Genomic DNA, 15253 nt, shown 5'->3' with positions numbered 1-15253 from the left:
TGTACTTAAAATGTGTTAAAATAGTTTGTCAGTTTAAAAACTATTTGAAAATTCCTGTGAATTTTCAAAATTTAATTCCCAACCCAAAAATCAGGTTTATTCACGAGAATAGACCCATTTTTTCCCTTTGCAGAGCTATACACATATTCCACTAAATTAAAGTAAAAAGATACCGGTTTAATTGAAAGTGTTTATTAATCAATGTTGTAATGCTACATTTCTTCTCACCGGAACACAAGCTTGAAGAAAACAAAAATTTAAATTACACCGTCGTTGTCGATGTGCTTTGTTTATCTATCGATATATGCGTGTGTAATGTATTAGGGGGGAGGCGGGGTAGATTTCCCAAGAAAAGGATTGATTCTTATACATGTAATTGTCTAAAATCAATATGCATTGGTATTTTTACGATAGATGCATTAAAAGATTATGTTATTTATTGGTTAGTAATAATTTAACAAGCGATATTGAAATAAAGATTAACGTTGTGTACCGAACGAACTAAGTCAATAAGTCGGCAGGATTCAGAGTCAAATCAGTCAAAGAGAAAGAAAATTTACAAATAAAATAAAAATAAGTATTACTTGAAATAATAATCTGGAACGGAGCGGCGTTCCACCTAGTAAGAAAATACTAGAACGCCGCACCGGTGCGTTCCGAGCCCACTGCACCCTTGTTATGAATGTTATTAATGTTTTTAAAACATCAAGTTTTCAAAACCCATATGCTATAATCAAGAGTGATAAGAGAGTATGTGACGAGTTTGTTTCATGGTAAATTATGAGAGCAATCAAGAAGTGCGAGGAGAAATTCTGATTGTTCTCATGATGAGCATGATGAATAAGTAAAACACTATGTGGACCATATGTGCCGTCTTCTATATTTCAAAAGAGAGAAAAGGTAAATTTGCCAATTAAATTTCCTAACCCAGCGGTTCCCAAACTGGATATCGCGACACCCTGGGGTGCCGCAGGGAGAGGCGAGGATTAAATGTCCGTGCCATTAATATTAATTATACAAAAGAGATAGATTAGGTGCCACGAGAAAATTTTAATTCTTCAAAGGTGGCCGTGAATCGAAAAAGTTAGGGAACCTCTGAAACTGATATCTGTTTAGAGTTCTTTTGCCTTGTACTATACAGTACGTTTTAACCTGCAAGGCCTTTATTTTCACAACCGTTAGTCCTAGACATATACTTCCAGTTGCAAAAATATTCAAAATCATATGCAGAGTTAAGCTATTGAAAGTTTGAAGTAAAAATAAAAATAAGTCAAAAAATACAAAATTTAACTTTTTATACGGGCCCCAGGTCTTCTAACTTATACTTAGGGAAATAATCTCCATTGAAAAATAATCGCAACACAAAAAGTTTGAAATTATTACTATCAGTTTTCACCGAGATATGAAACGCAGCGTTTTGTGACTAACACCACTTTTGGGGGAAAATATCGCAGCTAACAAGCGTTTAAAATTATATGTGTGCATAGAGTGCGGTTTTTCAAATTGTTCGAGGTTTTGTAGTGTGTTTTTGCGTATCACGGCACAACATTTTCATTTATTTTTGAATAGCAATGAAAAATATGAATACCATGTTTTTCTTACTTTGACGACCTGTCATTCTTTTGAAAGGGCGATTAGTTTCAATCTCATCTTCTGTATGGTCCATTAAAACTTTAAACTGGAATATCTTCTTGAGTTGTGGTCGCCCAACTGTCAAGTTTTTTGTACCAATAGTAGTTTTCAATGGAGATTATTTCTCTAAATATTAGTTACGTATAAAAACCTAAATTTTGTATTTTTTGACTCATTTTTATTTGAGCTTCAAACTTTCAATATCTTTACTCTTCATCTGATTTTGAACATTTTTGCAACTGGAAGTATACATCTAGGACTAACCGTTGCGAAAATAAAGGTCTTTCAGGTTAAAACGAAACACCCTGTATAGTGAAGGAAAAGGAAAGAGAAGAAAAAGAATAATTTTGTTTTCCTTTAGGGTTCCCAATTGTAAGCTCCTTGCTGTATTTTGGGGGAATAATGATGGAAAAAGTGAAAAATATTTTTATTTTAGAAAAATCATTGGTAAAAATTTCTATTACAAAAAATAAATAAATAAATAAAATAAATAAACAAATAAAATTGCCAAAGCTTCAGAATAAACGTAAACATTTTCAACTCAACTTTCAAGTTTTTTAACTGATGAATCAAGATCTGCAATAAATCCAAATTTCTCATATGATGCTGTTATAAATAGAGGAAAATGGCAAATCCCCCGTACAAGATTTAAATACAAGACAATAGGCAAAGCAAGTAAAAATAAAAAAGTATAAATGAAATATTTTGTTTAGGTGCAACTAGCTGTTTCAACTGTACAGCACTGAACTCAAATAAAAGGAAAGCTAAAAGAGCGATTATACGGAAAATAAATAAAAATGTGTGAAAGAAAAGGTAAGAAAAAGAGAAAGTTAACTCATTGTTTGATTTATAAAATGAGATTTATTTGATGAACTAATACACCTTATTTTTCAAAAGTAAACTGTCATTATTATTATTATTTTTTTACATATAAAATTCGTTGCTTGGATTTTGAAACTACATTATTTCACCAATTTATTTTGCTAATGCAAAGAAAGCTAAGATTGCTTTTGAAACCATACCTCTGTGATTGACACTATTGGCAACTATATTTATAGCACTATAAACGCTCTCTATAAAAATTACTTTTAATTTCATACTATTAATTCAACCGTTGCAGCTAATACCCGTAATAGTTTTGGTAAAAATCCATTGAGAAAACTAACCTGATTGTCACTTGTTTGAGCTATTGCTTCTTTGGCAACTTCACATGAATCTTCAGCAGATGAATGACTGATAATGGCACTTTGTTTACTAAATATTGGTTCTGTAGTTATTTCAGTCACAGAAGTCATACCATGTTGATTGTTGAAGGTATCTAAAGCAATAGAGTTTTCCATAGAACTTGAGTCATCCACAAATCCGAAGTTCGTTTTGCCTGATGCACTTGGTTGAACATTTTTCAAGGCTGTGATAGAATTGTCCCCCACCACACGTTTAAACTCATCATCATACGGAAGATTTTCTTGCGTCCGTAATAGTTCAACTGCTAAGGATAGTTTATTGACATAGATATTTTTATTTTCATTGAGAAAAGTTTCGCTTTCATAACGATGTGGTATCAATTCAACATCTTCGGATCCAGCATCACTACCACTTTCTGCTTCGTGTATTAATATTTCCGCGTTCGTTAAACTCTTTGGAACTTGACTGTCAGCATCAACCGGACTAGGAGAACGCGAATCAGCTTCTGATTGATCAGTTATACTTTCAATACTTTCATCGAAAGCCAATTTATAAATCGATTGATTTGTTGGTAATGAATGAAGGTAACTTATTCTTTTAAGATCTGTCTCTGTTTCGTTGCGTAAAATATCAGAACTGTATAAATTAGGTATTACTCTAATTTGAGATGTTAAGGACTTAGATTTTACCTCCGTCTCAGAATCTTTCTCCGAGACATGAATCTTTCTTAAATTATCACGCGTGGATATCACTTCTTTCTCAGAAACCCTTGGATTTAACGGAACCGATTTACTTACGGTGTTCAAAATGTCTGGTAATGGCATTTGAGATTTTATTGAGGTCATTTTCTCGGCGTCTTCCGACAATATTTGCTCGTTTTCAGACATTACAATATTGGGTAATTCATTCAATTTATTTTCCGAAATTATAGAGTTTGAACCCTTATTCTTTTCACATTTACCATTCAAACTACCATTGTGCGACAATTTTAATAAACTTGGCTGAATTTGTATTTCATTTTCCACTTTGCCGATGTTATGATTAATACTGTCTTGATTTTTGCTGGGTTCTTGGCACGTTGTTGAGTTAACTTTCGATCTTGTATTGGGTGTATTATTTTCTATATCAAATGCGATATCTTGAATATCTTCAGCTTTGCGGTGTTCTTCATTGTGAATATTTGTTATCGATGATTCAACGTCTCTGCTTCCTAAATCACCTTTTGGTTTGAGATTTATTGGCGGCATATGAGATTCGTTGTGTTGATTGTCTTTCTTTACCGCATCTTTTTTTGAGTGAATTCCGATAACTTCTATCATTTTCTTTGACTTTTTTAGGTGACTTTTATCGAGATCATTTACTTCACCCGGGGAATAACTGAGAAGTTCGCTTTTTTTGTCATTTGGTTTCACACCTCTATTACTTTCTGTGTTTTCAGAGCTAACTGTAGAGCTGTCACACGAAGACATCATTTTCAAATTATAAGGTTGATGACTACTTCTAGAAGTTACATTTTGAGCTGCTCTTTTTCCAAGGTCCGTTTCATCTTTGTTCAAATTTGCTGTCTGTGCTTTTTGCGGGATGACTGCATAATCAGCATAACTTTCCTGAAAAAAAAAATATCAAGAGTAATATTAAACAATTTGTTGAATACGCATTTGTGGAATACTCTAATGCAGTGGTATTCAAACTACTGGCAAACAATTACCCTACAGTTGCAAAGTGGGTGACAAGTGTAAATTAATTTTTATTAAAAACAAATAGACAAATAAATATAGAAAGTTTTGGCTTTAAAAACATGAAAAAATATTGTGTTGCCAAAAGGGGAAAAATAAAATATCTTTAGGCTTTTTGTCTGTTTAATTACTAAATTTATTTTTAAATAATCCCCCCCCGCCCAAAAAAAAAAATGAAGTTAAAGATGTGCTATGCAGTTTTTTTTTTTTTTTCTTTTCCACACCAAAGGTTCTTCAATAATGATTGACTGGAAGAGTCTATGCAGCAAATGTAACATGTATGGACAATTTTAAGTACAATTTTCGGAGCTTAGTTACAACATTCAATTCAATATAACTTGTTGATCTGAACACGTAGTTTGGATTTTTATGACTATCATGTCAATTCTTCATTTACTTCAAAATGCAATTACTATTCTGAGATTTGAACCTCATCCAAACTTAGCCCGTACTTTAGAATCAAACTGTGTATGTCTTCTATGGATTGTTATAATCCAATGCGTAAGCTTTTTATACATAACTTTTGTGCTATCCTCTATTAATGCATAACGAATTTGTTTTCAGATACGGTATTTTCTACTAGTAATGCTTCTGGTCCAGAGTTAATTTTGTGAAATTTTCTGTTTCTCATGATCTTTTTTGTAGGATTGACTGTTGTTTCTGTTTCAAATCTTACGATAAAGCACGGAAGAGTCTATTTAAAGGCAATTAAATTAGTGTCTTCACAAATGCAATTTGATTCTTCAGTCAGAAAATGAAAGAGGGGAAGAGAAGAAAGAATAAAATTCAATTACAGGAGAAAAAAATACTTGAAAGGTTGGAAAGCGGTTTTAAAAATGCATGGATGTTCTGATTTAAAAGATGAGTTTCTTTCTGAAAATAAATAGCAACTTTAAAGTGTTTCAAAAATTAAAGAAAAAAAAAACAACAGAACATCTAAAGTGATGATAAACACTTATTTGACTGACTTGTAATGCATTGTCAGTGATTAAGAAAACTGATGCAACACTTCATGTACATTTATGCTACAAAGCGCGTATTCAATTACCTTCTATGTCCTTGCTCAAACCCTTTCAATTTTATTATTGAATAAAACTATTTTTTCGAGTTTTAGTTGGTTTCATACTGCTTTCATGCAGCAATGTATGCAAAGAATAAAAACCTTGAGCACTAATAAGTTGAAATATAAACTGCGAGCCTGATTCCTAGAACCGTCGACCATCTTCAAAAGCATTTCCTCCAATTTAGGGACAATTACTTCCTCAAATCTTGATTAAGGATGTCATTGAAAGCATCGCTTATTGACAGACCTTCCTTCCACCCGCAGGCATCAAGATTTTTTTTTACATGTAAGTGTTTAATAACGAATGCAAAAGTGAACGATGTTTATCCATTAATCATCCGAAGATTTCGTGTAATGCAGTGATTCTTGTCATTTGCAACTTTTTATTTTCATTGTAACATTAAATGTTAAATATGTTCCATAGTAGGGAAAGTTTTTATTTAAGTAATAGCAAAAGTTTTCTTCTTGATTCATACAAGATACAAGGATGTCCAACAAAGGATTTGAATGAACCCCAACAAGGAATTGGGGAAAATTTCGCAGAATGCGCCATTTAAATTTTAAAGGGGGGGGGGTTTCAGAAGTTCCTTCTTTTTTGGAGGGGTTCTCGTCTTTGTGGTATTTGGGGGGAGGTGCCATTACTCTTTTGGGAGATGAACACCTATGAGAAATAGACTCTCATTTGAAGAAAAAAGAAACATATGATCTAAAGTTCTCTCTATCTTCTCTCTCTCTCTCTCGCTTTCTCTCTCTTTCTCCTTTGACATCACACACAACGAAAATCTTTTTGTGAGAGTCAATTCTAATGCTTCGTGTCATTAGTGCCAGATAAACCTTTTAGTAGTAGGACCACACCCACTCATTGTTATTCAATAAAAGTAGCCATGTCACACATATTGGAATTTACATGCATGAAACTTAGCAATAATTAAATTAGAAGCAAATATTTTTAGTGCATAATGTAAGCTTACTACAGATTGAAGGAAATATGTGGACAGTCTGTTTCTACTAGCTTAAAGGAAAATAATAGATTCGTTTAGTTAGTTGCGCAGAAATATTCAGAGTGTCCCCATCTAACGTGCTAGACCTCTATTTTAGCAACTGGTAGTCCTAGATATATACTTCCACTTGCAAAAATGATCAAAATGAGATGCCGAATTAGGATATTAAAAGTTTGAAGCGAGAAAAATATAGTGAAGAAATATGAAATTTAATTTTTTATATGGTGTTTAGGTCCTCTTCATTGTGTTTAGGGAAATAACAAGATGAAAAACAACTCGAGAACAAACAATTTGACAATATTCAAGGAGATATGAAATGCAGTGTTTTGTGACGAGGACCATTTTCCACTCTTGCTAATTTACATCTTTTAAGTGGAAATGTAGCTGCTAACAAGGGTGGAAAATTATGTGTGCATGGAGTGTGTTTTTTCAAATTGCACGATATTTTGTAAACCGTTTTTACCTATCGTAGCAGAACATGTGCATTTAGTTTTCAGTAACAATGAAAAAACAAATATTTTATTTTTTCTTCTACAACGCACCCTTTGTTTTGAAATGACGAAACGTTCCTACCTTCGTACTCTACGGTCCCTACTCTTAGAAGTAGAACTTAAACTGGAATATCTCCTTGAATTTTAGTCGCAATGTTTTCAATTTTCTTTTGTGTTAGTATTATTTTTCGATGTTGATTATTTCCTTAAATATATTGTTTCGACCTATGGACTGTATAAAAAGTTAGATTTCGCATTTTTTCTCTAATTACATTCCCCGTTTCCAACTTTTAATATCATCTCTGTATCTTATGTTGACCATTTTTGCAATTCAAAGTATGCATTTAAGTTGCAAAAATATAGGTCTTACAGGTTAAACGGAGACGCGCTGTATAGTGAACCAATGTTAAAGAGCACGTGAATAAAACTTTTCATGCCTCTCCCTCCTCTTCCCACCATCTCACTTTACATCATATGCTGAAAAACATTTCAAAAATTGACAAATACACTCCTGTTAGTGAAAATTGCAACAGTACGAAGGACTTACGCGAGTGAGCTGAAAATTGCGGGAAATGTTAAGTAGGGCATGATATGCAAATGATTAGAATTACAGACAGGTAGCGCATGCGTATGCTGAGCAGCACCTTCTGAACGGCGGATTGAACCGAATATAAATAGACGGCTGTAGCGAGGCATGTATGATTATCGGTGGTTATATGCTAGAGTAAACGTTAACTGATTCTTTACTATGCCTCTTCGATGAAAGAAAGCGAAATTTGAGCAAATTTCGGAGTTTGAACGGGGCAGAATCGTTGGCCTTCGTGAAGTTGGATTGTCTTATCGTGCAGTAGCCGCTCGTGTGCAGCGTAACAACAGCACAATCATGCGTGTTTGGAAGCAGTGGACGGACAAGGGTCGGACAGCTCGGAAATCTGGGAGTAGACCTCGAAATGTGACGTCAGCTCGCAATGACAGACACCTGGTGCGTGTGGCGCTGACGGACCGCACAGCTTCTTCTAGACAATTGGCAGCGCAGTGGTCAACAGCTACAGGTGTTTCATGGTGTGCTTCATCAATTCGGAGACGTCTGCTGCAGCGTGGGCTGCGCGCAAGGATTCCTTTATACAGGATTTCTCTCACGCAAAACCATCGCCGCCTGCGGCTACAATGGGCCAGTGTGCATAGGAGCTGGCATGCTGATTGGCAGCAGGTCATCTTTTCTGACGAATCGCGCTTCAATTTGTGGAACCATGATGGCCGAATTCGTGTCAGGCGTTATGCCGGTGAACGGCACATTCCAGACTGTATTATCGAACGCCACATTGGACGAACACCCGGAGTTATGGTCTGGGGTGCCATCTTCTGCTCTTCCGCGGGCAAATATTCAAACTTTGTTTCACTCCGTGCCGAGTCGTGTAGCTGCTCTTATTGCGGCGCGTGGTGGCCACACAAAATACTAAATTCTATCTTTTTTTATTGTTTGTATGGTTTGAAAATGTAATCATTTATTTGTACCATTACCACTCAACTGTGTATTAAATTTCATTCAACTACGATGTTTCCTTCATGGTATTGCAATTTTCACAAACAGGAGTGTATAACGATGTTTGGCACAAATTCTTAACGAATATGTGTAATATTTTCTTTACAAATTAATGCCAAACAACGTTGAATTCGTTAATGCTTATGGTCCGTTCTTTCTGAAATATTTCAACTTACTTACGTTCTAAGGTGAATGAAATTATTTAAAGAATCGTGCTATTTTTCAGGCATCAGAAAAAATGTTTAAAGGTAACAAGTTGAAATATTTTCTCTTGGGGAGAGAACGATATTAGTGCAACAGCATTTTTGGTTGTCTCTTGACGAGCTTTCTATTAGTAGAGCACAACATTGTCAAAATATACTGATTGAGAATTTGTTCGTTAATAATTACGTTATTCAGCCATTGCATTCACAATTTCACCATTTTTACTTAAATATGAAAAACATCTCATTTTAAATTTACATTTTTTATTTCCTTTTTTGAAACTTGATTAAAAAGTTTTTGAACGTCCTATTGAGCTCTTTTTAGAGTCTTACGCCCGATTGAGCAATTACCTGAAGTTTTGCCGTTCACTCATATATTTAAAGGCAAAAGTCAATTGGAAATGCAATTTTCGTTGCTTTTTTTTTGCCTTTTTTTCTGTTCAGATATCTGCTAAAGCCATAAGTGACCCCCGGAAATAATAACTCTAGGACACACCGTAGCATATTATTCAAAGAAACATTAAAAAAGTATGGGCTACTCTTTTTTGCTAACTGATCACAAAAACGGTGATTAAAAAAGGTGAAGTCTCAAGGTCAATAACTTATCAAGGAGTCAATAACTTTGGAACTCCTCTGCTGTAGTTATAGCCTATATAGTGTAGTTTTAGACCCTGATTATTAGAAGCCCATTTCACTTTATTGACTTTTTTAGTTAAATGGTCTCAATATTGTTTTTTTTTCAATTAAAAAACCATACAAAAAAACATTTTTAAAAGTGAAGTACTGTGTAAGCAGTGAGTCAGCAACTTTGAGTAACAGCTGTAATTTTACTCTATGTGCTGTAGTTTTAAAATTAAGTCAGAACCCCACGGGGTCTAATCAACATGCTTAATCGAATGGTTTCAAGTTTGATAATTTTGAAATAAAAGGTCAAGTTTCAAGATCAATTACACTGTAAGCCCTGAGTCAACTATGCTTTGAAATGAAGTTGTAAATATAGTCTACATGGTCCAGTTTTGGATTATAGGTTACAAACCCATGGTACTTCATCAATTTGTTTATTCACAGTCTATTTTATGTCTCCATGTTGTACCTATATGTGTTCTATAAACAGTTCACCTTCTCAAGCCCCTTGCCACCCTCGTAACTTGGGAACGGTTACTGCTATATCCATAAAAGCGGTGCCTACGTATAGTAAAGTAGCAATGCGTTACTAAAAGAAACCTCGTATGGCTCCACCTGGTGAAAAACCGTGAAGTTAGAATTCCTCTTTTGGAAGCGGAACGCACGCTAGAGGGAATAAAAGTAATTTACGAAGTTGTAAAGCAGCGTCAATTTAGAACGAAAAAGGACCTTGTGGACATTAATTCAAAGAAAACAACTATTGAAACGTGCATTTAACTTTTCGTGTTTTACAAAAACGTCTTTTATTTACGTTCCTGTGACAACGCAAAACCCAAACGAAAAGATAAATGACCGTCTTTCTGGCAAAGTACAACACCGCAATGTCAAATAAAGATACCTTGTTTTAACTAGTTGTTTTTTTCTTTCTCAGAAAGTTTTCTGACGTAGGAAATCACGGAAAAACAAATGAACCGTTTTATTCCTTGCACTGATGGTCACAAGGTTACCACAAGGTCTCGTACTAAATCGATAATGCCCTTCGACTTTGTATGTAACTCCCACCCCCTTCTCATGCCGTTTTCGAGATAGGATTGCTCATTTCGCAGTTTTCCACCAGGTGGCGTTGCAGGTGGTTTTGTTGAATAGCACATTGACACTTCATTATATCTGGATATCACTTTGCTGAATATAGCAGCAGCCGTTTCGAAGTTAAGAAGGTGGCAAGGGACTTTAGTGGGACATGGATCACGGAAACTTCGGTACAAAATAATCTTTTGCAATATATACAATAAGATGTGAGGCTTTTAAACCAGCAGGATTGCATTGAATAAATGGAAATAGTTTACTGTACCCAAGTTGTCCATGTTCTCGAATGTAGAGCACACTTAGGTATGGATCGGTGATATAAAGTAGACAATAACTAAACACAAGGTCCCATGGGATTGTAATCTGGATCAAAAACTACATCACTTGGAATATAATCTTAGCTGTGTCTCAAAGTTTTTGACGTGTGGCTTATAGTTTAATCGATTTTGAAATTTCACCTTTTATTTCAAAATTATCAAACTTGGAACTATATTTAATTTAGCAAATTGATTAGATTCCATGGGTTTCTAACCTGAATGTAAAACTTCGCCACAAGGGATAAAATTTACTGCTGTGTCTAAATTTTATGATGGCTCATAGCGTTATTCACTTTTACTTTTGTCTTTTGTTTCTGAAAATTATCTAGTTCGAGATCGTTTAAGGCTGACCATGTAGAGTACATTTAACACTGTGTCTCAAAGTTATTTACTCTTAGCTTACAGTGTAATTGATGTGTAAACTTTACACTTTATTTTAAAACTTGTAATTTTGAGACTGTTTGATTGAACAATTCGGTTAGACCTCATGGATTTGTGAGCTGAACCTAAAATTACAAGATATGGAGTATAACTACAGCTGTTGCTTTTAGTTACTGACTCGTGGCTTATGGGGTTATTGAACTTTAATTTTCTTTTTTTTTTAAATTATCAACTTTGAGCTCGTTTAATTAAAAAAAACATTAGGTACCATGACTTAGATTCTCAACTATTCCATAACTACAGCTGTGTCGCAAAGTTATTGACTCGTTACTAACAGAGTTATTGATTTTGAAGTTTGACTTTTTTTTTTTTGTAAATCCATCAACTTGGAGACTGCTTTACTGATAAAGAAAAATAACCTATGCTCTTTTATTGTTTTAGGAGTATTATACTATGGTTAGTAGCTAACACTCATAGCTTCAGCAGATATCCGCACAGAAAGAAGACAAGAAAAAAAAATCAACGAAAATAACATATTCAATTCACCTTTTCCCTCATAGCTAAGAGTGACCAACCAAATTATTTATGCTGATTTGTACCGAGTATAAGTAGTGTTCATATTTTAAAAAAATGCTATGGCTTACAAATTGCTTTAGAAGAGAAACGATCATATAGTAAACAACATAATACATTGTTAAACCTTAACCTCTACTCAAGGCCAAATAAATCATATTTAAGAAAAAAAATTTCACTTTTCCTTATCATAGTACTTAGTACTAACACATCCTGAAATTTTTACGAAAATGGAAGATATTACCTGTTAGAAGTTGTCTCCTTTTTTTTAATGATTCTTTTAGTCACTGGGATAATTTTTTTAATAATTGCCCAAATAAAGAGTTACTAGTCGACCCGTGCGGAACTCCGCACTGTGCTTTGCATCGTTTCATAAGGCATTTCGCTCTTTAAAAATTTCAAAGGAAGAACATTATGAAGAGGAACCGAAAAAAAGTAAGGCAGAAGAGAAGGCATGTAATTTAAAGATATCAGTAACAAAACGATTTAAAATTATTCGTAAAGCAAGGAATTTGATTAAAGAATGACGAAGATCTCACGTAGCGACATTCTTGAGAAGTAATAAATTAGATTGAAAATAAGTGTTTTTATTTTTTAATATTGAACTCTTTCACATAGGAGGTTGCTTTAACCGTTACGGCTTAAATGCCCGATCATGTTTCTCTTTTAATCGAACACTTAAAATTCAAAACCAAAACCAGTTGAACTGAGTCCCTTTTTTAAGTGTAATTTTTCGAACGTAGACAAAATGTAATTTTTTCTCAGCAGAAAGCAGAGGAGTAGAAAATGATTTCTTACTAATAAAGTTGATAATAATTTTAATGTTTTATATCGTATTCGTGCAAATAAAAAATTAAAGGTTTACAGAGTGAAACTCGTAGTTTTAATTTGGCGTAGTATTTTTTCATTTGTACAAAAGGTCGAACACTGCTATTAGAAACATCTACATTTCAGCATACAGTGAAAATGTTTTTCTGCATAAAAAGGATTTCCTTGAGGTAAATCTAATACTTTTTTATGCTTACATTATGCTAAGTGGTCTGGATGGAGTCAAAGCTTAAAAAAAAAAGGAAGACCACCCTTCGATTAACAGTCAACTTATCCGAATGATAACTGTAGCCAGCATAAAGGCGTCGAAACACCAAGTAGCATTTCCATTGCATTTATTTTATTACGTGTGTTATCTGTTGTACGTTATAAGTACATATAATGTGTAATATTAATCAAAATTTGCTATTATGTCGGACAGCTCGAGCTTGCCCGAAGTTCAGTTAGTTTATAGCTGAAAGCTCTATCGAAAAAAAACTTATCAATTTAACCGAACAACTAAGTCCAGTGCTTTTAAGCTTTATGAAAAAAAAAAAAAGAAAGAAAAAGAAAAATCAACACACACACACACAGGTTTTTTTTTCTTGCCGAAAGCGACCTAAAAATTGGAAAATTGTATTAGAACTTTGCTTTAAAAAAAAAATCTGCATAAGAACTTCAGGCTGCATCAAGGTTTTGAAACAGCAAGGGGCGTTTCCGAAAACTTGATTTTTCGACCGCAAGTCTATTTTTCGTCATTAGCGAACCTGATAAGTTTTAAAATGAGAGGGGAATAATACATAAGATAAGATATCGAAGAAAAATGTTTTTATTTTTGAAAATTTTTACAATTTGTTACCGCAGGCTGCTTGAACCGTTATGACTTAGATGGCAGCACGTGTTCATCATTTAACAGCACGGTTAAAATACAAAATAATTTGAACTAAGCTCTTTTTTAAGCGTAGCTTTTCGAATGTAGTAAAAATGTGATAGGCTATTTGTTTTTTACAAAAAGAAGGAAAAAAATGTAGTTTACCCTTCAAATTGAGGTAGTAATTTTTTTTGTTTGTACAAAGAGTCAAAAACTCATTAGAAGAATAAATATTTCAATGTACGATTTATTATTTTTTTTCTGAACAAAAAACAATTCCATTGTAGTCTGAAATCTTAAGCCTGATACTTATATTTTCGCTTACATTATGCTTTAATTTTCTTACTAGAGCCAAAACTTTAAAAACAAACGAAAAAAACTTACAATTCAGAAGTAGTTTAGCACAATGTTACATCAAGATCTCATAACAGCAAGGAACGTTTCCTTCTCATTTATTCTATTCCCTCATTTTTGTTATTGACTTTATTAAGTGTTTATGTAATGCGCGATATTTCTCTAATTTTTTTGATGCAGACTGTCCGGACGTGGGCCCGAACACTTATTCTCCTGGTTACCAGTCGAACGCTCTGCCGATCAAGCTATTCAGCTCTGTCGGTCATCGTGCAAGTTAAAGTTATAAATGTAACCGAAAACCTCATTCTGGTTCTTTAAAACAGGTGTTTTGACAGAAAAAAAAAACAATTTTAAGACCGTGGGTCTATTTTTCGTCAGTAGCCAGCACGATAAGCTTTAAAATAAGAAGTAAATCAAAGAAATCGATCAAGAATTGAGAAAAATCTCGCGTAGAAACCAAAAACAGGCTACAGAAATAATATATAAGGATTAATTGTTAAACATTTCCTATGCTTCGTGGCAGTCCTGCAGTATAAATAAGGGTCGTGAAATGCAAGTACAAAAGCTATACATGAAATACACCCCCAGCTCAGACAATTCCAGCCGAGGACTTCAGTTTCGTGCTTATTAGCACTCATCAGCCCGGCATAGGACTAACTGAGCTGGAGGTGGAAAACCCCTTAAGGAAGCTAACATAGAATTAGCACTGACCAGACGAGTGACCGAAACAATGGTTCGGTTCAACTCGAATATTGCAGGCAAGGCAGGTATATTCAGTAAGTTACCGCCCTATAGCAAGGGCAAAGGCAGAAATACATGAAATACACCCCCAGCTCAGTCAACTCCAGCCGAGGACTGCAGTTTCGTGCTTATTAGCACTCATCAGCCCGGCATCTTGGCTTCCTTAAGAGGTTTTCCACCTCCAGCTCAGTTAGTCCTTTGCCGGGCTGATGAGTGCTAATAAGCACGAAACTGCAGTCCTCGGCTGGAATTGACTGAGCTGGGGGTGTATTTCATGTATTTCTGCCTTTGCCCTTGCTATAGGGCGGTAACTTACTGAATATACCTGCCTTGCCTGCAATATTCGAGTTGAACCGAACCATTGTTTCGGTCACTCGTCTGGTCAGTGCTAATTCTATGTTAACTACCAGTTTGTTTGGCACTCTTGGCTTCCTTAAGAGGTTTTCCAGCTCAGTTAGTCCTATGCCGGGCTGATGAGTGCTAATAAGCACGAAACTGCAGTCCTCGGCTGGAATTGACTGAGCTGGGGGTGTATTTCATGTATTTCTGCCTTAGCCCTTGCAGTAGGGCGGTAACTTACTGAATATACCTGCCTTGCCTGCAATATTCGAGTTGAACCGAACCATTGTTTCGGTTACTCGTCTG

The 15253-nt window shown here is 34.6% G+C and overlaps 1 protein-coding gene across 1 annotated transcript in view; it reads right to left on the bottom strand.

Moving 5' to 3' along the window:
• Positions 1-15253, bottom strand: part of LOC129231353 (uncharacterized) — a 93703-nt gene that overhangs the window by 8246 nt on the left and 70204 nt on the right. The window contains exon 6 of the mRNA XM_054865645.1: positions 2799-4424. Coding sequence (XP_054721620.1) covers positions 2799-4424 — 1626 coding nt within the window. The remainder of the gene's footprint in view (positions 1-2798; positions 4425-15253) is intronic.

The sequence above is a fragment of the Uloborus diversus genome, chromosome 10 (assembly GCF_026930045.1).
Source record: "Uloborus diversus isolate 005 chromosome 10, Udiv.v.3.1, whole genome shotgun sequence".
Taxonomy (NCBI): Eukaryota; Metazoa; Arthropoda; class Arachnida; order Araneae; family Uloboridae; genus Uloborus; species Uloborus diversus.
This window is presented reverse-complemented; position numbering and strand designations above follow the sequence as displayed.